This window comes from Chelonia mydas, chromosome 2, assembly GCF_015237465.2.
Source record: "Chelonia mydas isolate rCheMyd1 chromosome 2, rCheMyd1.pri.v2, whole genome shotgun sequence".
Classification (NCBI taxonomy): Eukaryota; Metazoa; Chordata; order Testudines; family Cheloniidae; genus Chelonia; species Chelonia mydas.
Window position 1 is genome coordinate 22,413,457 of NC_057850.1, and position 24,013 is coordinate 22,437,469.

The following is a 24,013-nucleotide window of genomic DNA, read 5'->3' on the forward strand; positions in this document are numbered from 1 at the left end:
AGACCCTCCCTTTAAAGAGTCCAAACTTATCAGCATGGACACCGATACCTTCTCCACATAAAGCTTGAAAGGCAACACTATAGGTATTGAGAATTTGTGTCTGCAATAAAAACAGGTTTTAGCAGGTGCTCAAACGTTAGACCACACATGGCCTGTACAACCACACAAGGCCTGTCCTAGACCTTCAGAGCCTTTGAGGAGGAGATCCAAACCTGCCTGCCATTCCAGGAGGCAGCCTTGGGTGGGTTCGGGGGGTACTGGCTTCAGGTCCAGGGTGAGAAACAGTTCCTGGCTGTCGGGAAAACCGGTTTTTCCGCTTGCTTGCTGTGAGCTATCTACAACCTCATCATCATCATCATCTTCTTCGTCCCCAAAACCTGCTTCCGTGTTGCCTCCATCTCCATTGAAGGAGTCAAACAACACGGCTGGGGTAGTGGTGGCTGAACCCCCTAAAATGGCATGCAGCTCATCATAGTAGCGGCATGTTTGGGGCTCTGACCCGGAGCGGCCGTTCGCCTCTCTGGTTTTCTGGTAGGCTTGCCTCAGCTCCTTAAGTTTCACGCGGCACTGCTTTGGATCCCTGTTATGGCCTCTGTCCTTCATGCCCTGGGAGATTTTGACAAAGGTTTTGGCATTTCGAAAACTGGAACGGAGTTCTGATAGCACGGATTCCTCTCCCCATACAGCGATCAGATCCCGTACCTCCCGTTTGGTCCATGCTGGAGCTCTTTTGCGGTTCTGGGACTCCATCATGGTCACCTCTGCTGATGAGCTCTGCATGGTCACCTGCAGCTTGCCACGCTGGCCAAACAGGAAATGAGATTCAAAAGTTCGCAGTTCTTTTCCTGTCTACCTGGTCAGTGCATCTGAGTTGAGAGTGCTGTCCAGAGCGGTCACAACGGAGCACTCTGGGATAGCTCCCGGAGGCCAATACCGTCGAATTGTGTCCACAGTACCCCAAATTCGACCCGGCAAGGCCGATTTAAGCGCTAATCCACTTGTCAGGGGTGGAGTAAGGAAATAGATTTTAAAAGCCCTTTAAGTCGAAAAAAAGGGCTTCATCGTGTGGACGGGTGCAGGTTTACATCAATTTAATGCTGCTAAATTCGACCTAAAGTCCTAGTGTAGACCAGGGCTAAGTGTATTGTTTCCCAGTGCCCTCTGTCCTTTCCTGCAGTGCAGAGGCTCATTCATGCTCACACTTTTTTAAAGAGTGCAGTCTAGGATTTCAGTAGGGCTCTGCATGGACACAGGGCAAGATCAGGGCCTAAATATGACCTTATGCTTTGCAGACAACATGAACTCACATATTTTGGAGTTTGTAACTAAAAAAAATTCCAGTTGGGGGATCACACCTGCTGATTCCTGTAAGGTCTGTAATGTAATTGTGCATATTCCTTGCTAACCACTAGAGGGCATCTTTATGTATCAAGATCCCCTGTAGTGGAGCAAGAAACAATGCATCAGTTGAATAAAAAAGCAGGTTATTTAGCTCTCTGCCTGTGTCTTAATCAGCAGGTTCCTGGGTCCAGACATAACAGATCCAACAATGGTGACGAAGCAGTAGGGCTCACACACAGCTGCTGGTTTAACTGTCCTCCAGCACCAAGAGCCTGTAATCAAGTGCGGCTGTGCTGAGAATGAGGGTGGGAGCTGATACAGGCCTGGTGCAGAATACTGTTCCCCAGCAGTGGGGGCTGTGGGAAGTGGCGTGAGCCAAGGGATGTGCTAGCTGCCGCTTCCTGCAGCCCCATTGGCCTGGAACGGTGAACCACGGCCAGTGGGAGCTGCAATCGGCCAAACCTGTGGACGCTGCAGGTAAACAAACCGTCCCGGCCCACCAGCGGATTTCCCTGACAGGCCGCATGCCAAAGGTTGCCGATCCCTGGTTTAAATAATACTTAGTCCTGCCAGGAGTGCAGGGGACTGGACTAGATGACCTCTCGAGGTCCCTTCCAGTCCTATGACTTTATGATCATTCTGACAGAAGGAGCAAACCCTTCGTTCTTCAAGGCTTGACAAGTAGCACTTGCTATCAGAGATGCAGCTGACAAGGAGCTGGAATGTCTGGATGGTATGGGCATACTAACCACGACTGACTGGAATGAATGGGTGATTCCCATTGTTCCTGTCATGAAGAAAAATGGTGCAGTCAGGGTTTGTGGTGATTTTAAGGTGACCATTAATCCCATACTCTTACCTTACCATACTTAACAATACCCCTTACCGTGCACTGAAGATATTTTCTTACTGCTGTCCAAAGTGAAGAAATTATCAAACTGGATTTAGCTCAGCCTTACCTGCAAATGGAAGTAGAGGAAGGGTTGAGGAATTCCTCTCCATCAACACTGACAAAAGCTTGTTCCAGTATAACCGACTAGTATTTGGAGTGGCATCCATCCTGGAAGTCTGGCAGAGGGAAATAGATCAAGCTGTAGGTGTTACTTAGACAACATTGTCACCAGATCCAGTGACGAGGATCATTTGAAGAATCTGGCACAAGTTTTCAAAAGGTTGGAAGAATATGGATTACAGGTGAACCCAGACAAATGTGAGGTCTTCGAGGAAGTAGTTACATATTGTGGACACATCACAGATGCTGAATGACTGTGCATAAGACATCGGAGAAAGTTGAAGCCATGACAGAGGTTTGTTCAGTCACTGAGTTCGTTAACTATTACCATAAATTCTTGCCAAACCTGGCAACAGTTGTACCCACTGAATCAGTTGCTTCAGAAAGGGAAATGCTGGAAATGGACTACAGCTGTTAATATGTTCAATGTGGCACAAATTAGCATACTTCCTATTAGTCAGGCAATACTGAAACAAAAAACAAGCAAAGACATAACTTTAGCAGAGGTATATGAAGCTACCTTAAAAGTCTGGAAGACAGAACAAGTGTAGAGCTTAAAGTTATTCTTCCGCTGGAGGAATGAAATCACAATTGTTCAAGGTTGTCTGACGTGGAGAATTTGTGCCATCATTCCTACAAAACTACAGGCAAGGGTCCTGGAGGAACTGCATGTAGGGCACATGGGTGTAGTCAAGATAAAGACATGGGCTAGAGGATATGTCTGGTGGCCAGGTATTGATCAACAAATTGAACAGTTAGCTAATGACTGTTCTGGCTGTCAGAGGGTGCACAATATGACTGGCACCACTTCATCCTTGGAACTGTCTGCTCCCTAGGAACAAATTAATCTGCATGTCACTGAAATGTTCTTGGGTACCAATTTTCTAGTAGTAGTGGACTGATAGTCTAAGTGGCCTGAAGTTTTCTGCATGTCATCCACAACATCTGCAAGTATCATACAAGTTCTACCAAGCCCTTTTGCTCGCATGGGACTGCCAGGACATGTTGTAAGTGACAATGATCCACAATTTGTTTCAGCAGATTTCCAAGCTTTCATGAAAAGTAACGGCATGAAACAAGCTTTCGGAGCTTCAACAGAACAATCAGGTTCATTATAGGCTAAACATACAAACTTCTTGTTTGCGTATTGAAATGTTGCACATGCAACACCAAACCAGTCACATGAAAGTTTCTTCCTAGGACACAACTTCTGATCTTGCCTGGATTTGTTAAAATCTGATCTGTGAAGAGAGGTAATTAACAAGCAGATTGATCAAGCAAGGGACTCTGGACACCTGTCAGTTACAGAGTTATGGATGAGACATGTTCTTGCTTATGTAAGCAGACATCTAGTGGTGAGCTGTGGGAAAAAGACTTCAGAAGCTGATCTCATTTGCATGGATACACCCTCCCTGCCTAGGTGCTCAGCATAATGGGACTGCTTGCCTAAATGATCACTTGCAGCTGCTGTTGGATCCCCAGTTTCCTGGTTATTGGGGCAGGAGTAATAAAGGGTTGCTATCCTTAGTTGTGTGAACCGAGGGCAGCAAAACCGTACCTGGCATACCCCAATGGAGGGATTCACCCTCAACTGAACAGCACTTGCTAGGCAGGAGACATGGGTTTAGGGTGACCAGATGTCCTGATTTTGGGGTCTTTTTCTTATATAGGCTCCTATTACCCCCGTCCCGATTTTGCACACTTGCTCTCTGGTTATCGTACATGGGTCTCAAAGCCCAAGTGAGTTGAGAGAAGATGGGTACAGGTATTTGTATTGGGTGGTGTGGGTCCTGGACACCATTTGCTCTTTTCTCTCTCCATGACATAATAAAAGAGCTAATTTAGACCAACTGAGAGTCTTGTTACGTGCTGCAGAGCTGAAATCACTAATACCTAAGTCTAAGTATTAGACCTACTTTGGGACAGTGTCTCTATTGCAAGAGACTGCCCAGTGTGCACCAGCAGTGAAGCTCCCCCACAACAGCTGAAATCATTGAGAGCTGTTAAGTGTGTGTTTGTGGGGGGGCCCTGAAGACATCTTGATGAGTGGGCAGCTGGCAGAGAGATGCGACCAGCAGGGTGGCTGGTGGAGAGACATGGCAAGCAGTCAGAAGAGAAGCTGGTGGAGAGGGCCAGAGCAGAGCCCTTTGCATAAACCAGTGTTATTTTCCTAAGAGCGACAGACGACAAACCCAGCGGCTGAACACACCCAGCAGAGGGGCTCCCCTGCCACTTGCTGGCATTGCAGTTTGCTCACCCTGCTTTGGGGATGTCTGCTAGCACCGGGTTTTCCCAAGGAGGGTGAAATTCAGCCCATGCAGCAGGCCAGTGTGAGGCCTTTGCAGCACCATAGTGCCACTTAAGCCTATCCGAGGGTTTTATGCTGCCAGAGGTGGTTGCAGGGGTGTGGCAATCAGCCGTTGGGGCGATGAATGAGTACCCGAGCAATGCAGCAGGTGCCTCCTTACCCCTCCCCCGCCTTCCACACAGGGTGGGAGGTGAACTCTGCAGATGAACCTCTGAACTCTGGGGCTGCACTGGCCAAGGACAGCAACTGTGAGTGGGGTACAGAGAAGGGACAGACACGTTAAAGGGACTTTTGGGTTGCTGGACTTAAGACCCTGAGGGGAAAAGAACACTGCCCAACTTACTTGGGGGTGGGTCTTTTGCTCATGGCTTGTGTTTATGAGCCCTAGTTGTGGTGTTTTCCCAAATTAATACTGAGTTAATTCCCTCCTTTTAGTAAAAGCTTTTGCTACACTCAGACTCTGTGCTTGCAAGAGGGGAAGTATTGCCTCTTAGAGGCACCCGGGGGTGGTGTGTAATTGTCCCAGGTCACTGTGTGGTGGCTTGTGCCGATTTTGTGTTGTATTGTTGAAAAGGAACCCTTAGATACTAACCCAGCCCTAGTTGCTGCTGGCCCCACCTGGCAGACGGGTTACACTTGAGTTTACAGAGTGACCACAAATGGGTTCCTGGTACTATCCAAGCTCAGAAGGGATCTTATTCTTATGCCATCATGCGCCCCCCCCCCAGGGTTATCTTTCAACAATAAAAAAGAGGGGGAGGGGTAAGAGCCCCACCCTAGCCCCACCCCCATCCACTCCTTCCCATTTCCTACCCCCTGACTGCCCCCCTCAGAACTCCCAACCCCTCCTGGGACCCCTGCCCCTAACTTCCCCCAGAACCCCACCCCCTACCTAAGCCTCCCTATTCCTTGTCCCCTGACTGCCCCCTCCTGAGACTCTCCCCACCCAACTGCCCCCCTAGGACCCTACTCCCTACCTGTCCCCTGACTATCCCAACCCTGATTTCAACAATGATTTCAACAATTTCCATCCCACCATCAACCTCAGCCTGGTCCAGTCCACACAAGAGATCCACTTCCTGGACACTACAGTGCTAATAAACGATGGTCACATAAACACCACCCTATACTGGAAACCTGCTGACCGCTATTCCTACCTACATGCCTCCAGCTTTCACCCTGACCACACCACACGATCCATCGTCTACAGCCAAGCTCTGCGATACAACCGCATTTGCTCCAACCCCTCAGACAGAGACAAACACCTACAAGATCTCTATCAAGCATTCTTACAACTACAATACTCACCTGCGGAAGTGAAGAAACAGATAGAGCCAGAAGAGTTCCCAGAAGTCACCTACTACAGGACAGGCCTAACAAAGAAAATAACAGAACGCCACTAGCCGTCACCTTCAGCCCCCAACTAAAACCCCTCCAACGCATTATTAAGGATCTACAACCTATCCTGAAGGATGACCCAACACTCTCACAAATCTTGGGAGACAGGCCAGTCCTTGCCTACAGACAGCCCCCCAACCTGAAGCGAATACTCACCAGCAACCACATACCACACAACAGAACCACGAACCCAGGAACCTATCCTTGCAACAAAGCCTGTTGCCAACTGTGCCCACATATCTATTCAGGGGACACCATCACAGGGCCTAATAACACCAGCCACACTATCAGAAGCTCGTTCACCTGCACATCCACCAATGTGATATATGCCATCATGTGCCAGCAATGCCCCTCTGCCATGTACATTGGTCAAACTGGACAGTCTCTACGTAAAAGAATAAATGGACACAAATCAGATGTCAAGAATTATAACATTCATAAACCAGTCGGAGAACACTTCAATCTCTCTGGTCACGCGATTACAGACATGAAAGTTGCAATGTTACAACAAAAAAACTTCAAATCCAGACTCCAGCGAGAAACTGTTAAATTGGCATTCATTTGCAAATTGGATACAATTAACTTAGGTTACCTTGCATAATGACTTAGCCACTCCCAGTCTCTATTCAAGCCTATTTCCCCTTGTTTTTTCCTACCCCACCCCCTGTTCCTCAGACGTTCTTGTTAAACCCTGGATTTGTGCTGGAAATGGCCTACACATTGTAAGGAGAGTGGTCACTTTAGATAAGCTATTACCAGCAGGAGAGTGGGTTTATATGTGTGTTGGGGGAAGGGGGGGGGTGAGAAAACCTGGATTTGTGCTGGAAGTAGCCCAACTTGATTATCATACACATTGTAAGGAAAGTGATCACTTTAGATAAGCTATTACCAGCAGGAGAGTGGGGTGGGGGGAGGTATTCCACACTTTCCATAGTATGCATCCGATGAAGTGAGCTGTAGCTCACAAAAGCTTATGCTCAAATAAATTGGTTAGCTATAACTAGACTCATAATAAAATCAAAATTAGCTCTGATAGTACACAGTGGAGAGAAGAGGAAGTGCAATTAGCATGTAAGGCCCTTATCAAAGGACCTATGCCACCAAGTATTAATACTTGTCCCCAGCCTCTCTCAATTCACAGAGTTTTGGAACCCATGTCCCTTGCCTAGCGAGTGCTACTTAGGTGATGGCGAGTCCCTCCATCATAACAAAAGGCCAAGTGCAGTTCCACTGTCCTTGATTCTCATAATCAGGGTAATAATTTATTTTTCCTGCCCCAATAACAGAAACACTGGGGATCCCACAGCAGCCAAAGTGACCACTTGGGCAGCTATGGCCTCATTCTAGGCGGGGTGGGTGTGCCTATGCAAATGAGATCAGCCCCTGAAATTCTTTTCCACAACTTACCACACCTCACCACCAGATGTCAGGCTGGAGCCATCCTTACTCTGCTTACACAACCTAGACCTCCCCCAGCAACTTGAGACCATTGCTCCTGGTGCTGCCAGCTGCCACAACTGAGAACAGCCTAGCCAGTGCCGAACAGAGGGGAATAACCACTTCCCGCCATCTGCTGGCAATGCTCCTCCTGATCCTGGATACTGGTGGCTGGTGCTAATGCAAATATTAACTTTACGGGCAGGGGATAAATGAGAAAGTGGCGAGAAGCCCACGTGCCTCCGGGAGCAGCTCCTACCCTGCCTCTGACCCCTGCGTGGCCACAGGGAGCGCGCGGGCCATACACCGCCCACGCGCAGCACTGGCACAGCCCCGGACTACAGTTCCCAGCATGCAGTGGGGCATGGAAAGGCCTACAGTTCCCAGCACACAGAGCATTGCATGCTGGGAGTTGTAGTTTCCGCGTCTGACACCCCCGATTCGCAGAGGAAGGTGTGTTGCATGCCGGGAGCTGCAATCACCGGGTGGCCCTGGGGCGCAGTGCTTGACCCAATGCCCTCCGACTGCTCGGTTCCCACCAGCGTCTCGGCTCTTTCCCCTCCCAGTGCCAGCGGCGCCGCGGGCGCGCCCAGGCCGAATCCGAGATGGCTCCCGGAAGCACGGGGCGGCACTCTAGCTGCTGCCACTGCGTCTCTATAGCCAGGGAGGGACTCTCTAGCCGTGTCCTCCTTGATTTTTGCTCAGTACCCTATCAGGGGAGACACTCCGGCCGCGGGTCTGCGCTTCTCTATGGTCTCCATGGGGGAGCACGCTAGCCGCTGCGCGGCACCTCCTTCTGGCTAGGCTCAGCCAGGGGACACTCTAGCCCCGGCTTTATCTGTTCCCGCACGGGGGGCGCTCTAGCCGGGACTCTGTGGCCAGGGAGGCCGGTTGTGCTGGGGCGATGGAGCCGGCGCTGGGGGCCGAATTCGAGGATTCAGTGTTCGCGCAGAGCAGGGACAGGGGCCGGGGCGGCGGCTGCGCGGCCTACAGCGCCAAGCGCTGCGAGCCTCGGGTGAGGGGCGGCGGCTCGCGGGAGCCCCCGGGGAGTGTCCTCTGCCCCCAGGCCGGGCCCACGAGGAGGGGGAGGCTGGGCTGGGGAACACTGTTGGGGGGCACCGTTGTATGGGCAGTGGGGGGCTGGGCTGGGAAACCCTGGGCTGGGGGGGGCACAGTTGTATGGACAGTGGGGGGCTGGGCTGGGGGGCACTGTTTGGGGGTTGGGCTGGGAAACACTGTGCGGGGGGGCACCGTTGTGTGGGCAGTGGGGGCCTGGGCTGGGGGGCACTGTTGGGGGTCTGGGCTGGGAAAGACTGGGCTGGGGGGCACAGTTGTATGGGCAGTGGGAGGCTGGGCTGGGAAACACTGGGCGGGGGGGCACTGTTGTATGGGGAGTGGACGGCTGGGCTGGGAAACACTGGGCTGGGGGGGCTGGGCTGGGGGACACCGTTGTATGGGCAGTGGGGGGCTGGGCTGGGGGGCACTGTCGGGGGGCTGGGCTGGGAAACACTGGGCTGGGGGGGCTGGGCTGGGGGACACCGTTGTATGGGCAGTGAGGGGCTGGGCTGGGGGTCACTGTTGGGGGGCTGGGCTGGGGGGGCACTGTTTGGGTAGTGGGGGCTGGGTTGGGGAACACTGGGCTGGGGGTCACCGTTGTATGGGCAGTGGGGGGCTGGGCTGGGGGGCACTGTTGTATGGGCAACGGGGGCTGGGCTGGGGAGCACTGTTAGGGGGTTGGCGAACACTGGGCTGTGGGGGCACCGTTGTATGGGCAGTGGGGGGCCATGTTATGGTTGCCGCCTGTCTGGGGTTTATCCAGACAGTCAAGTTTTTGGCATCTGGATACCGTGTCAGGGTTGCCAGGTATCCGGTTTTTGACCGGAAAGTCCAGTTGAAAAGGGGACCTGGCAGTGTTCAGTCAGATGTACTGAGTGGACACCAATAGTCCGGTTACCACAGGGCAGGGGGAGGCACCAGATCATTAACCCGCACAGCTCTTCCTCAGCAGAGGGAGCCCAGCTGGGGGGAGGGATGTGGAGATGTCCAGTGAGCAACAGGATGGGGGTTTAGGGGAAGAGGCGGAGCAGGGCCTGCAGGGTCTGGTTAACAGCAATTAGAAAGGTGGCAGTCTTAAGGACTGTTGTACAGGCAGTGGGGGCTGGGCTGGGGAGCACTATTGGGGCGGTAACGTGTGTGGAGGCTGGGTCAGGTGAACTGTTGGGGGGGTTGGATTGGGGGACACTGTTGTATGGGTAGTGGGGGGGGGGCATTGTGGGAAGGGGCTGTGCCAGGGCACTGTTGGCGGGTGGGGTTCTTGCAGTGCCAGATCTGTGCCTAGTCTAAGTGAGAGCAGAATGGGGCCTGCAGTGTTCACCCATGTGCATTAGACCTGTATCCATTTCTTAGATTGTAAACTCTTTGGGGCTGGGGCTTTTTGCTCTGTGTTCATACAGCACTTAGCACTCTGGGGTCCTGGTCCATGACTGAGGCTTCTATGGTAATACAAATAATAATCCATACAGTTTTTCAGGGTGTCCAAATGGTAAAATGAGTGCTGACAGCAGATAGTCCACCTTGGCTTTGAGAGTTGTCTTTACAGTGTTTCTGAGTTTAGGTCATTTGTCTACTCTAACATAAATATATAGCAGCATGTACATTTAAAACACACACACTCCTCCAGCCTCCACTCACAACCTACCAAACCAAAACTCTCCATTTAAGACATCCTGAGGAGAGGATGAGAGAGAGAATGAACCACACATGGCAAATGTTAGTTATGGTGCTTAAGGCACTACTGGAAGATGCTTAGATACTATGATGATGAGGATGGTATAAGAATCTGTCAAATAGAATAGTCATGCTGCTGTGGCACTTTAGAAGGGGGAGAACTTTGTGAAAACTTTTCAGCAGCATGTCTCTAATCTTTCTTTTAAAAAAAGAAGAAGTGAAAATGACTGTGAATGCAACGTTAAGATTGAGAAAACCAAGAATGTGAATCAGGAAATTGAATAGTTTAGATTTCTACTCTATTTGTTGACTATACACTTCAGCCTGCCAGTACTTGGGTATGCTGTAAAACAGTGGTTCTCAACAAGGAGTCTGGGGCCTCGTAGGGGGCTGCGAGCAGGTTTCAGGGGTCCGCCAAGCAGGGCCAGAATTAGACTCGCTGGTGCCTAGGGCAGAAAGGCAAAGACCCACTGCCTGGGGCTGAAGCCCCGAGGCCTGCCATCAGGGGCTGAAGCCTGAGCAATGTAGCTTTGTGGTGGCCCCTGTGACGTAGGGCCCCAAGTAACTGCCCTGCTTGCTATTCCCTAACGACGGCCCTGTTTTTTGTATGCAGCAAAGCGGTTGTTGTGGCACTAGTGGGCCATGGAGTTTTTATTGCATGTTGGGAGGGGGCCTCAGAAAGAAATAGGTTGAGAACTGCTGCTATAAAATACATAGGCTGTGTAACCTACCTGAGATAAATTGCTGTTGAAACCTTAACTTCTTAATTTCCTTATTTTTTAGATGTCTGGTTCACAATCTTAACTTTATAGTACCATAAATGTTTGCATTTAATGCAGTATTATATTTACCCATTATGGTGAACTTGTTTGTGAACTTGGTGTGGTAGCTTCTAAATCAGGGGTGGGCAAACTTTTTGGCCTGAGGGCCACATCTGGGAATAGAAATTGTATGGTGGGCCATGAATGCTCACAAAATTGGGGTTGGGTGCGGGAGGAGGTGAGGGCTCTGGTTGGGGTGCGGGTGCTGGGGTGGCGCTGGGGATGACAGGTTGGGGGTGTAGGAGGGTGCTCCGGGCTGCGATCGAGGGGTTTGGAGAGCAGGAGGGGGATCAGGGCTGAGGCAGGGAGTTGGGGCATGGGGAGAGGCTCAGGTGTGCAGGCTCCAAGTGGCGCTTACCTCAAGTGGCTCCCAGAAGCAGTGGCATGTCCCTTCTCCGGCTCCTATGCAGAGGAGTGGCCAAGCAGCTCTGCACGCTGCCCCATCTGCAGGCACCGCCCCTGCAGCTCCCATTGGAGCGCCAGAGGGGGCCATTGGAGTGTGTAGGAGTCAGACCAGTGCCATGCCACGTCTTCCAGGAACCACATGGTGCGGCACCCAACCCAGCACCCCAGCTGGAGCACCGGAGCAGGGCCAAGCCGCGTGGTGCGGCCCCAGACCCAATGTCCCGGCTGGAGCGCCAAAGCAGGGCAAGCTCCAGACCCCACTCCCCAGCGGGAGCTTGCGGGCTGGCTTAAAATGGCTCGCAGGCCATTTCCAGCTCATGGGCCATAGTTTGCTCACCCCTGTTCTAAATACGATGGCTGCATTGGCTCTCATGCTGTCTCCCCACTTACAAATCTACTGCTGTGTAGTCTCATCCTGAAATACTGTACTCAGTCCTGACATTAGTAGTTTGTTGTTGTAAACTGCTTAATAGCCAAGTTAAAAATCATAACTTCAATTTCCACAATACACTTGAATATTTTCGTTTGTGTTTACAGTGGTTTTGTGAGGAAGCAAACAGCGAGGACAATGTTGAAATTCTAACTGCCAAAAAATTCAGAGGGGATTTGGCATACAGACAACAAGAGTTTCAGGTATTTTTATGGTTCCAATACTTTCTGCGAAACAGGGATATGAGTCAGATTGAGATCTTGGATTATTGAAGCTTTCTGCATCAACAGCTTGAATGTTTATGTCCTGTAGTTCTTAAAGGGAACCTCAAGTAGATAAAGCTCAAAACTTTAAATATAGCAGATTCCACCTAAAACCGACCAGGTCCAAATGAAAAATGGTTTCTGTGATCAAACACATTTTGTAAGGCTTGATTTATTGGCTGAGTTATAGAATAGATTTCTACAGATGTTTTCTGATACTCAGACCTTCCTTGCTCTCTTTTAACCTTTTATTTTTTTCCCGACTGAGTACATGATCCTTTCATGTGCTGAGCAAACCCCATTTACATCAGTGATAGTTGAGATTGTTCATCAGCCTGAAGGATTGTGTTTAACACTTTTTATATTCATCTTCCTTATTAGTCTTTATACATAATAAAGAAGTTCACCATTTCTCTCCACACCCCCTCTAAAAAGCCAGCTCATGCCCAGTTTTTCAAAGTACTTGGCAGGTCACCTTAAACAAAATAGGTTGTTGATTTGATCTTCGAATTCCTATCCATTCAGATTATAGCTGTAATTGTGGTGCATATTTAAGTTATAGCTTTTGATCTTTTTCTTTTAGATCTGCTTAGTCCTATATCCTGTTGCTTTTCATTTTAACTTTTATTTTTGCAAACATCCTACTAGAAAGCACTGTATGAGTACTCAAGCTGCTTGCTGCTGTTACCTTCCAGTAACGTTGCAATGAGAAGAGATGTCCAAGAGGGCCAAGCTCGGTGTTTAGCTCACTTAGGAAGACACAAGGAGGCTCTGGATATTGCAGAAAAACTGGTTAGTTAAGCAGTCCTTTCCCCCCACCCCCCGCAACACCTACACACCCACCCTACCATGATTAGTACTTTTTTTATTATTATTATTAACACATAACTGTTTTCTGGAAAAATTTCCTTCTCCTGTAAAATAACCCCTTTGTGTGAGCTCAGTGCAAGGAATGCTTGGTAAAGGGAGAGTGGTTGTCACTAATATATGTATTTGTTCTTTACAAATTAAAACGCTTTTCCACAAAAGTGTTGGTGGTAATCCTAGAGAGGAGTAGAATCTTGCTCTTCTGGCCAGGATTAATGTAATTAAGAAAGGGAGTAAATGAATAGTCCATACCTTTTCACCGTAAGTGGCATCCCCAATTTGAACACCCCTCTTACTCCCAAGCATTCGCTACCAACCACTCCCACACACCTCCAAAAATCTTACCTCAAGCAGAGTTCTGTTCCTGTAAAAGGAGAAGTGCCAGAGACTCCATGAAGTCCACTAGGGATTTTGCTTTTGCTGTTTTATGTTGAAGACACTAAGATACTGTGTCGATGGGTGGCAGTATAAAATTATAAAAAAGATAAGTGGTGATAAAATTCAAGGATGATAATGTCAGATTGGGATAAGGCACCACTTAGGGGAGAGCATTCTTTGAATCTACTGTGGCTGATTGCACATCATTATATCAGATTATCTTTAAAATATTTAACAGAATTTGGAGAATTAATTTTGGAAATCATAAGCGAAGGGAGGGAGGGAGGGATTTGTGCATCACTGGAAAAAATATCCTCCTGAACAATGATGACTCTGTCCATTCTACTGTATTTAATCTGTCATAATTTGTTTCTAGAGAAATGGGGCAACTAACACAGATCATTTAACAACTGTCCTCAACCTGCAGTTTGCCATTTACTGTCGCCTGAAAAATATCAAGAAAAAGATCACGTGCCTACAGCAACTGATTTCCTTACATCCTTTTAACCCATGGAACTGGAAGCTACTTGCTGAGGCTTATATGAACTTTTTACAGACTCTGCCTCCATCATTCATTTCAGAAACGAAACTTGTTCAATGCAAAGATTGTAGTGCAAATGACCAAGTTTTCCAAACCTCACCAGGACTGTTTGGAAAAGAAATGAACCTTCAATGTCACAAAACACATAGCAGGGGAGAAGACGTTTGGTCAACACTTTCTACAAAAACAATCAGAGACAGCTCAGTATCTTACAGCGATAACCACATGGTAGAGGGATCCCTCCATATCACAGAAGAATGTGAAACACAGGACAAAATGAAACATGCTACCTTTGAGTTCTGGGGACAGGAAGCATTGAAAGATGTTTGGATAAAGGCATGTGCTTCCTTTGTTAGAACAAGGTAACTAAATATATAACTAAAGGGAAAACCTTAACTACCCTTAGTCCAAAAAGATTTTATTTTAAAAATGTAGTATTCCTAAACCTTAATATCAAAATTTGACATTGTCAGTTTAAATATTTCCCTCATTGTTGCAAACACACATGCAAACATTGTACCACTGCAAGAGCACCAGAAAATAAAACTGACCAGTCTGATTTCACTGTGCAATCTGAGTTAAATGCAAAAAGCAAACCACTCTTGTGAATGGATGAAATGTAAATTAATTCAGTTTTTTAAATTCTTTGCCTTAATACCCTAAAGTGGTAATATATAGTCTCAACGGTCTTTTTAAAAATGATTTTATATGGAAAGCTTCCCATACCCACACTACGAATACTGTGCTATTTCTGTTGTCGTGCTGCTTTTAGTTTTGGAATTCATGGTACAGCAACAACTTGAGCAATGGAGAGGGATAGCTGACTTCCTTCCTGGTTATACAGCCTGTCTTATTTGCCTGCAGCTTAGATAGCTCAGAGAAAAATGAATTATTCTTATAATTCACCAGTTTGCATGATGGATGAAGTTGAAAAATAAATTTAATTCTGTGACAGTTGGCTGAAGAGAAAACAATGAATTGCATAACTGTTTCTCTTCCCCCTTTCTTCCCCCCCAACAACCAAAACCCAACCAAAAACATAATCTTTGACAAAAATTAATTAGAAATGAGCTCTTATGAATTTCTGTCCTTGCCTCTAAGAAATCCAAGATTTTCATAAGTCATTGAATATGTTAAAATCATCCTGTGGAATTTTAAAATGTTTAGTGTACACCTCAGAATAGGTGAGGTATAACTGTCCCTCAAAAGGGGGGGAGAGATGTCCCTATGAATTTCACCCCCCAGTGAATAAGTTTCTGTACTAAAACTGTGGGTGAGGTGTAATATCTTTTATTGGACTAACCTCTGCTGGTGAAAGAGCTTGTCTATAAATGCACTAAAAGCATTATGTTGAGGCTTGCAGCACTTCCTCTGAAATGGGTACAGTTGTAAAAGATTTTAGAGCCACGTCTGAGGACTGGTTTGTGTGGAGATGAGTATGAACTTATGAGATTCTTTAGAATCCTAGAATATCAGGGTTGGAAGGGACCTTAGGAGGTCATCTAGTCCAACCCCCTGCTCAAAGCAGGACCAATCCCCAGTTTTTGCTCCACATCCCTAAATCGCCCCCTCAAGGATTGAACTCACAAGCCTGGGTTTAGCAGGCCAATGCTCAAACCATTGAGCTATCCCTCCCCCGCAATCTAAGGTGCCTTTTTGCCTTAAAACTGAAGTTTCTCTCTCTCCTGTTTACAATGATAGTCATCTCTATATGCAGCAAGATGCTGCTTTCTTGTTAAGTCTGAAATCAGATATTGAGCACAGGATGAACGCTGAAGCTGGGTATCCCATATCAAACCATGGTGTATCTCATATCACGGTGCTGAGTATAATATAACCTGCATAGATGTGTACAGATTTCTCCTCTTTCTCCACTTCCCTGGTTAAAAATCCCAAGAAAAAACGTTTGTTTTAAAACAATACTTAAAAAGACTTGATTTCATGTTGTCTAATATTTTTACAGTCAGCATTTCTCTGAATTGGCTGCATATTTTCACTGAGACTTTCTACTTTCAGGCTTTTACTTCAGATTACACAGTTGCAACAGTCATCCTTTGCTCTGGAGAAGAATTTAAAGGTTCAGCAGGAAACGGAAAACAAAGTAAAAGGTTTTGGTTTAAAGGAAGAATCCTTGCTATTGATTACTGAGGTGAGTGTACCATTTCATTGTGAAACAAGAGTTCATAGACACTGTCTTATATTGATCCACTTAGTTTGCAGAGATTTGTCTACTGGAAATGTTCCTGGGGAGAGGGAGGGGCATTATGTAAGCACCGACTCTTCAGACTTACATTTGTAGGTACTCTGAAGAGGTGCCTGTTGTTTTGGGGTATTCTGTTATTACCTGATTGTTTTTGCTTTGATTAGGACACAGTTTCATTTTAAGAAAAATGTGTCCAGGAGAGAAAATTATAAACATACAACAAACTGAGAACACATGGAGTCTTATTAAACACTCCAATTTCTTATTAGTTTTTCAGAAAACCAAACTGAAACTTCCTTGCAATAATTATTTTAACAGTATTAATTTTTGTCGTCTTATTCTGTGTACTAGGTTCTATACTAGTTTTAGATGGTTCCAAAAGAGTGGGAATATATTCCATGTCTGAGTTCATAGAGATTACAAACATGCAGCCTCAAAGATGGATTTTGAGGTGTTGAACTCATGACACATAGGCATCTATATACTTTGAACTCAAGGAGAATCTCCTTTTGCTGTCACTAGTAGGGCTTTATACTTTTTATTTAATCAGCCACTAAAAGGCAAGTCCATTGCAAGCTGACACTTTAGAGCAGGACTGATTCCATCCATTAGAGGGCAGTAGTATGCAGATTATCTAGTACATTACAAAGAAATCTGGGAAAGGAAATGACTCCCTTCTCGTGCATTTCTTGGTATAATGCCTGCCTTCCTGGGAAATCAGAATGCTGCTGCTGCTGCCGTATGTGAATTACTTGAATTTATATTTGGCATTGAGGTTTCTCACTTTCATCCTGTGAGCAAAAACCCCAACATCAGAGCACAGCCAAGACCAACTGAGAGGAGTTTTGCAGCTATGACACATGGGCCTTCAGTGTCCCATTCTTGTTGCACAATGCAGTGGGTGAACAGTTTGACCATGTGCTGGAAATTTTAGCTCGGTTGTATTATTAGTGTTCCTAGATGTAAGTGTATGTTTGTTTATTGTAGACCAGTGGTTCTCAAAGCCGGTCCACTGCTTGTTCAGGGAAAGCCCCTGGCTCATCGGTCCGGTTTGTTTACCTGCTGTGTCCGCAGGTTCGGCTGATCGTGGCTCCCACTGGCCACGGTTCGCCGCTCCAGGCCAATGGGGCCAACAGGAAGCGGCGCGGGGCAAGGGACATGCTGGCCACCCTTCTTGCAGCCCCATTGGCCTGGAGCGGTGAACCGTGGCCAATGGGAGCCACAATTGGCCGAACCTGTGGACGAGGCAGGTAAACAAACTGGTCCGGCATGCCACGGGCTTTCCTGAACGAGCAGCGGACTGGCTTTGAGAACTACTGCTGTAAACTGTATTATTTTCCCTGCTGTTAATTTTTTGGGGTTTTTTTCTTCCCCCTTTTTGTTTCACCTGCAGGTTATGGGAGAGGATCTCATTCCAGAAAAACTGAAAGAGGGTGTTCAGGGAGAGATAAAATCTGTAGGCCCTTCAGCCCTGACATCCTTGGTAACTACATCAGCTATAGAATTTGAAGGCAAATGGTTCAAAAAGCTCCAAGACATTTTGTCACTTTGACAGACAATTCTGCCCAGATATATGTATTCCATCATAAGTAACTTACAGGCTATTGTTGTATTTATTTTTTTATCCTCTCTACCTCTAATGATGATGGAATAACTTATGGAATAAAGTTCATATTTCTTTATTTTTAAAGTAACGTGATTGTATATCTTTTAAAAGCATATATTGGCTGCATTTATAATCATCAGTCTCCTTGCATACTTGTAGGCTTTTTCTTTCTGTGCTACAACATTTCCAATAGAAGTAACAGATCTGGTTTAAAACTGGGCCACGGCAAAGTACATTCTAAGCCTTCAAAGGCATATTGCAACACAAACATCACAAAGTTTACTTCTTGGGCACACCTCACCTATGATTTCTTTGCAGCTCTGATGTCCTTAGGGGAGTCTCACCACAATATCTAGCCTGAAATTTCTTCAGTATTTGGTTTTATCTTGCTGTATTTAGAGCTGTAGAATTTGCAGTTTCTTACTTTAAAATCTGGTGGGTGTTTTTTTAAAATTAGTATTTCTTTATAAGTAGAGATATTTCTACTATTCAAATTCAGATAGCTGAGAACCTTAATATATTAAGTTGTATTCAGAACATTTTCAATAAGGAGCAACTCTCTATGACTTTCTAAAAATGTAATGCTAATATGTCCCTTCTAGTCTGCACAGGGAGTCTCTCTTCAAGACTAATGGGATCTCTGTGCAAGTGTAGAACTCCCCACTTTTGCTTGTGCAGAGGGCTCAGAGTAATAAGTTTCTGAGGCTATACATACTGGGGAGAACTTAGTCCGATTGTACCCTTTGTGAAATTGTGCAAGAGAAAAATGCATTGTTGATCGTACTGCAAACCAGTTCTCTCATCTGTACAGATTTTTCATGTTAAACCTTCAATTTATAATGAATCCAGACACCTGTTTGCTGTACATTTAAAAGCAGTGAAATTACACGGTTTGGACTTGTTCTGTGCTTTGGAAAAGGCAGAGATCTTTGTTTGGTTTTCTCTGTTCAACATCGTTTGCATTCCAGGCAACCAAGGTGTGCTCTTAATTTTTAAAAAAAAATTATTCCCTATTCCTCTTCAAACATGAAATGTATTCTGTTCTCATTAATTTTTCATTAACTGTTACCAAATCAAAATATACTCTTTCAGCATGATTTTGTCTTCTTGGGGATTTTCCTTATCTTGTGCTTGCCTTTTTTTTTCAATGTACTAAAGATTGCTGAAGCTTTTAAAAACAAATACACTGGACTGTAATTCCCCCACTCAAAAACAAACGTCTCTGCTAATTTGAAATGGAGTTTAAAACAATTATTCAGCATTGTTATGTAATGCTCAGTAATCATTTGTGTTCAGTAAAAGTTAAGTATCGGGCTTCTCCGGGGGGGGAAAAAAATTGCCTCCCTGTCATCTCAAATTATTTATGGTGGTTTTGTAACTTAATGTTAAACCACATCCTGGACAGCTTGTTATGGAAGGTAGTTGTTTGGCAAGTATACTTAATACACTTAAATATAGCCAAGTATTCCTTTTAGTCATGTGTGTTCTTTACTTTTAGAACACTTTACTGGGCTCTTTTAAAGAGGACACTGAATAAACTGATGCTTACATACAACTATATGTACTTCCTAGACTGTCAGTTTCTACTTTTGGATAGGAAGATTTATGGAAAGCTAGTTATAATGGTTCTAAAGTGATTGTTGCATGGGAGCACACTAACTATATGCTATTTAATACTGTTAATAAGCATTTGAATGCAGTAATTCTGGTTTATGGCAGACATAACCAGCTGTTCACTGCCACAGTTAGCAGAGTTGGAGTGGAGTCTCATGGTGGTCTTTACATGAGCCTTTCTCCTCAAGCAAATGTAAGTGGTGTGTCAGTATCTTTCTCGGGCTTTGCTGAAAGTTGGGACACTTCTGCAGCTGCTTGTAATTACATGTGCTGTTGATCATTGGCCAGTTTAGCTTGTGGGAGCCTGTTTAGGATTTTTGGCTTAATTTTTTGCTGAAATTGTGAACTACTTTCCATCAGAACAGAAATGACATTCACTTGACATTCAAGCTCAGCCCTTATGTAAATTAATGTGAGCTGCACCCATTAATGCCAGGGCTGAATTTGACCCTTATACTCTATCCAAAGTGGACCTCCCACATTATTATCCGTTTGTCTCCAATCTACACTTCCTCTAAAGTTTTGGAGAACTCAGCTGCACAAAGTATCCCCCACTACCGTATTGGATCAATTTCATATAGTTTAGTTTAATATTTGCACAGCACTGAGACTGCTTTTGGGGATTTCATTGGCCTATGAATGGCTAGGTCAAATCTCAAGAGTTGGCTTTATTCTGAGGAGCTATCAGTTGCTTAGGTCTATAAAATATTAGGACCAGCAAAATGTTTTGTGATAGATGATTTGTATAACGGGCTGGTTGGTAGCAGTTGCTTTTTTTTGAAAACTCTAGAGCTGGTGCTAGGATAGCTATGCTTTTTATTATTACTGGCTGTCTGTTTTAGCCAGTGGGCACTATTGTTGGTGGATCATCTTGAGACATGTCTTGGGAACTTCCAGCACACCATTAAATTGGCTTGAAATTTTATGCCAGTGAATTCCTCATCAAAGAAGAAGCTATATCCCTGGTGTTCGGCTTCAAAAATTTCACTAAAGCACAATGCAAGTCATAATGTCACCTTGCTGCAATTTGGCATGAACAGATGACTGAATAGGTAAATCGTCCACCTGGTAATGAAACTCTACACTACAAAATATTTTTAAAGGACCAAAATATGAGTCCTCTGATTAAATGTACTGGCTAGTCAGCAGCTCCCTTTATCACAGTGCACTCATTTAAAAAGGGTCTTTTATGGAATGTAACCATAAATGTTTACTGGCAAGTTGCAAGTTTGTGTGATATTCTAGTCTTGTGGCCATCATTATTAACAATCCACTCTCCTGGTTAGCTGTGCGCAGCCTATGATTCTGCAGTCCCCAAGCTATGATTTCACAGTAACAAGGAAAATTGTTTATCAGTTTGGTTACCAGGAAAAGCTCCCAAACCATGCTCCAGCTCCTCAGAAAATCCTGTAAATATACAGGCCTTACAAAGGGTGAAGTAAGTTCTAGAGTAGAAGGACCTCTATTGTGTACCCCCTATAACCAGCCTCCGGCTGTCTCAGCAGATTTCTACTGTACCAAAAAAGATATGCAGGACCCAAGTCAGTAAAAGATGAACTTATAAAACTTTCTACTTTGAGTTGGAACTAAATGTAAAGCCACTACGAGCTTTAGAGACTTAAGCCTAGAGTGTACGCTTGTTGGGCTAGGGCTTGTCTTCTAATAAGTATTTACGCAGTCCCTAGTACTGACTGGGTCTTTTAGGTAATATAAATACCAGAGGACAGGTGCAATAAGCTCTCTCTGGCAACTGCATTTACACTAACTGAATTACAAAGCTGGCACTATCAAAATATTTTATTGACCCCTTTGGCACATCCCTATTAAAAATATGAACAGAATACATTAACACCCCAAGTAGGCCAATAGGCCGTATGGGTTTAATCGATGTCAGTGGAAATAAAATTAATTTTTCTTTCAGTTTTGTTATGACTATATAGAAACAAGTTATGCTATTGGAAAAGATAGTAGAAGGCGCACAAGTTGAGGAAAGGAATAAGCAAAACATTGCTCACAAAGGGAATTTAATGGAGGTCTCTGAAATCTGTTTTACAAAGAGAATAGGTCATGGTTGTCCTGATGGCTATTCGTAGATAACAGAACAAGGTATTAATGAAAATCAAATAAAAACAGATGCCACAAAATGCTTTTGCAATTTTATTCAGTGGCTTATCAACACAGTTCTGTGCTCTAGTCATTATCATAGATGTTAGTGGTGGAAAAGGCCAAGATGGTTAGAGACCATCCTCCTGCTAGTGCAGGACTGTTCCCTGCAGTACATTTTCTGGTGTTTTGTCCATTTTACTAGGTAAGAAGGGGCTTCCCGGGGGAGACTGTTCTACAACCTCAGACGACTCATTGTCAGGGAAAATTTTCTGATCACTCCCTTTCCTTGCACCACCTCAAACAATTCCATTTTTTCCTTGGTGTTTATAATCTGCAAATGCTTGAAGATCTTACTGCAAAAATCTATTGCCTAGTGTTACTTCTTGGGGAATTATGCACTTCTGGTGCATGCACAGAATTAATGTCCTCCGTAGATTTTTTTTTTTTTTTCTCCCCAGAAAATAGATTCTGCCAGAGACACTGCAGTTACACCTTTTGCCCACCAGTAGCTGCTGTGGCGCCAGAAGTGAGGGCAGCTGGCTCTGGACTGGAGCAGCCAGCCTCAGAGAGGGAGAAGGAGAGGCTGTGTTCCTCACAGCACCCTGCCTATGGGGTCAGGTGAGGGGATACGGGATATTGGGGGGGGGGAATAGGCACATGGGTCTGCTGGGGGGTTCAGAAGGCTAGTGGGGGGACAGATTGGGGAAGGGGCACAGGAGCTAGTGGGCTAACAGCATTGAGCCAGTGGCTGAATGGGAGTTGAGATGCAGGGCCTCATGAGAATGTGTAAGTGGGGATGCAGGGCATTATGGGGACAGGATGGAGGGGAGTGGCTGAGAGGTGGTGCAGGGGTGAGGAGGGATGGCTGAGTCGGGATGCAGGGACATATGGATACAGGGCAGATGTGCCTGAATGGGAAAGGCTGGGGGTCAGTCAGGGTCTGCATGGGGGAGGCTCCCCAACTCCCTAACAATCTCTCCCTCCCTTCCCTCACCCCCAAAAAACAAACAGAAAACTTTCCATACTTCTCCCACCCACACTCAACAACGTTCCGGGTTCACTCCCAGGCTCCTGCCCAGCAATTACTTCCCTCCCCCTCAGCTCCTCCATTACCCCTGACTCCCCACAAGCCTTTGCACTGCTTCTGAGGGATGCAGGAAAGTCTGTATTGTAGTATAAATGAATTATTACTCAAAGTTCTGTATTCATATGCCTAGTAAGGAATCTATTTGTCAAAAAACATTTCCTGAATCTTTTGTTGTCTGTACTGTTAGACATACTTGTGACAGGTATTTTAAAATAAATTACCAAAATAATTGAAACCGGCATGATTATATTGTTATTTTGACTAATAAAATATGCAGAATTTTAAAATATTGTGTGCAGAATTTTAAAAAAAAATTTGCACAAATTTCCCCCAGGTTTTACTAGTGTTCTGGGGTACATAGGGAGTTAAATAAAGGACATTCTATGTATGTCAACTGAATTTCCTTATGATTGTTTTATGCCTCCCTCACAGTTATGGAAATCCTCATTTCTAAGGATCCTTTCAAATATAGGATATGCCATTTTGGGGCATGATCTCTAGCGGTGCTTAACACCTGTACTGGCCATTGACTTTAATCAGAGTTACAGACACACAGCACCTCTGAGGAGCAGACCCTTTTGTTTTGAAAACTCTGAGTGCCAATTGCTATCTATTTCATTATCTTCTCATTTAACCAAATGACCACTGGGAGGATTTCAAAGATCCATGCACTTATAACAGATTCATCCTCTAGGATGAACTGAGCCCTTTAAGCCTAATATCTGTAAGGTGTGTGATTGATAAGACTTTGCTTTCAGACTGCCCATCTCCTTTACTGCACACCATTTTCCAGTCTGAATCTATGCAAATATTTTCAAGGTAAAATTGTCCTCTAGAAATGGGAGTCTCTCCTAAATGGGAGGCTTCGGTTTCCAGTTGTATAACTAACTGGGATGAGAGAATAGGTGGTACTGGGCTAATGGGTTAGAACGCTTTTCACATATAGGTTAATGGACTAAAGCTAGTTGAAGGTGATAGTAACTGAAAGTTGTTACCATCTACTGGCTTCTGGTGACCTGTGTAACATAAGCTGGTGGTCTCAATCCAATTCATAGTTGACAGGTGTGACATTCTACCTCAGGGGAACACCCTGTACCCCCATGTTCATCCTTATAATATGATTGTGTGGTATCCGATTCAAAATTTGTCATGTCAGGTGTCTTTGGAAGGCTCATGATGCACTGAGCATTGTTGTTGTAGTTAATATTATAGGTTGTAATTTCATGTGTAAGGTTATGAGGCTGAAAATGTGTCCTCATGGCTTAAAACAAGCCCAGGCAAAACTCTCCAGGAGCAGAGGGGCAGTTCACACCTCATCAGGGCATGTATGGGACAAACCCAGCTCAGCCTCTCAGGAACAAAGGACACTGGTTTAGGCAGCAACAAAGGATTTGTTGGACTCTCAAATGAGTCACCCCCCTTCCCTTGGTCAGTTTGGGACTACGGATGAGGTAATGCTCACCTGACTC

At 45.5% G+C, this 24,013-nt stretch overlaps 1 protein-coding gene and 1 long non-coding RNA gene across 7 annotated transcripts in view; one reads left to right on the forward strand and one right to left on the reverse strand.

Moving 5' to 3' along the window:
- LOC119565550 overlaps positions 1–7,975 on the reverse strand; it is a 67,584-nt gene extending 59,609 nt beyond the window's left edge. The window contains exons 1-3 of one of the 3 annotated variants that reach the window (XR_006288366.1): positions 7,756–7,975; positions 2,874–2,924; positions 2,301–2,409 (exon numbers count right to left, since the gene is read on the reverse strand). This is a non-coding gene — a long non-coding RNA (uncharacterized LOC119565550). Of the gene's footprint in view, positions 1–2,300; positions 2,410–2,873; positions 4,258–7,466 lie in introns of those variants that run through there. The other 2 variants (XR_006288367.1, XR_005224250.2) reach the window with 2 other exon arrangements.
- Positions 7,884–22,080, forward strand: C2H8orf76 (chromosome 2 C8orf76 homolog). Of its 4 annotated transcripts, XM_037892051.2 has the most exons (7): positions 8,239–8,511; positions 11,987–12,082; positions 12,791–12,934; positions 13,764–14,290; positions 15,945–16,077; positions 17,525–17,614; positions 21,916–22,080. In XM_037892051.2, exons 1-7 carry the CDS (start codon positions 8,401–8,403, stop codon positions 21,964–21,966), a joined length of 1,152 nt encoding a protein of 383 aa, XP_037747979.1. In that variant the 5' UTR covers positions 8,239–8,400; the 3' UTR covers positions 21,967–22,080. The 4 variants fall into 4 exon arrangements, with proteins under 4 accessions (XP_043395073.1, XP_037747978.1, XP_037747979.1 ...); XM_043539138.1 differs by lacking the exons at positions 8,239–8,511; positions 21,916–22,080 and adding an exon at positions 7,884–7,949 and having other exon boundaries at positions 17,525–18,834; XM_037892050.2 differs by lacking the exon at positions 21,916–22,080 and having other exon boundaries at positions 8,022–8,511; positions 17,525–18,834.
- Positions 22,081–24,013: the final 1,933 nt, after the last annotated feature.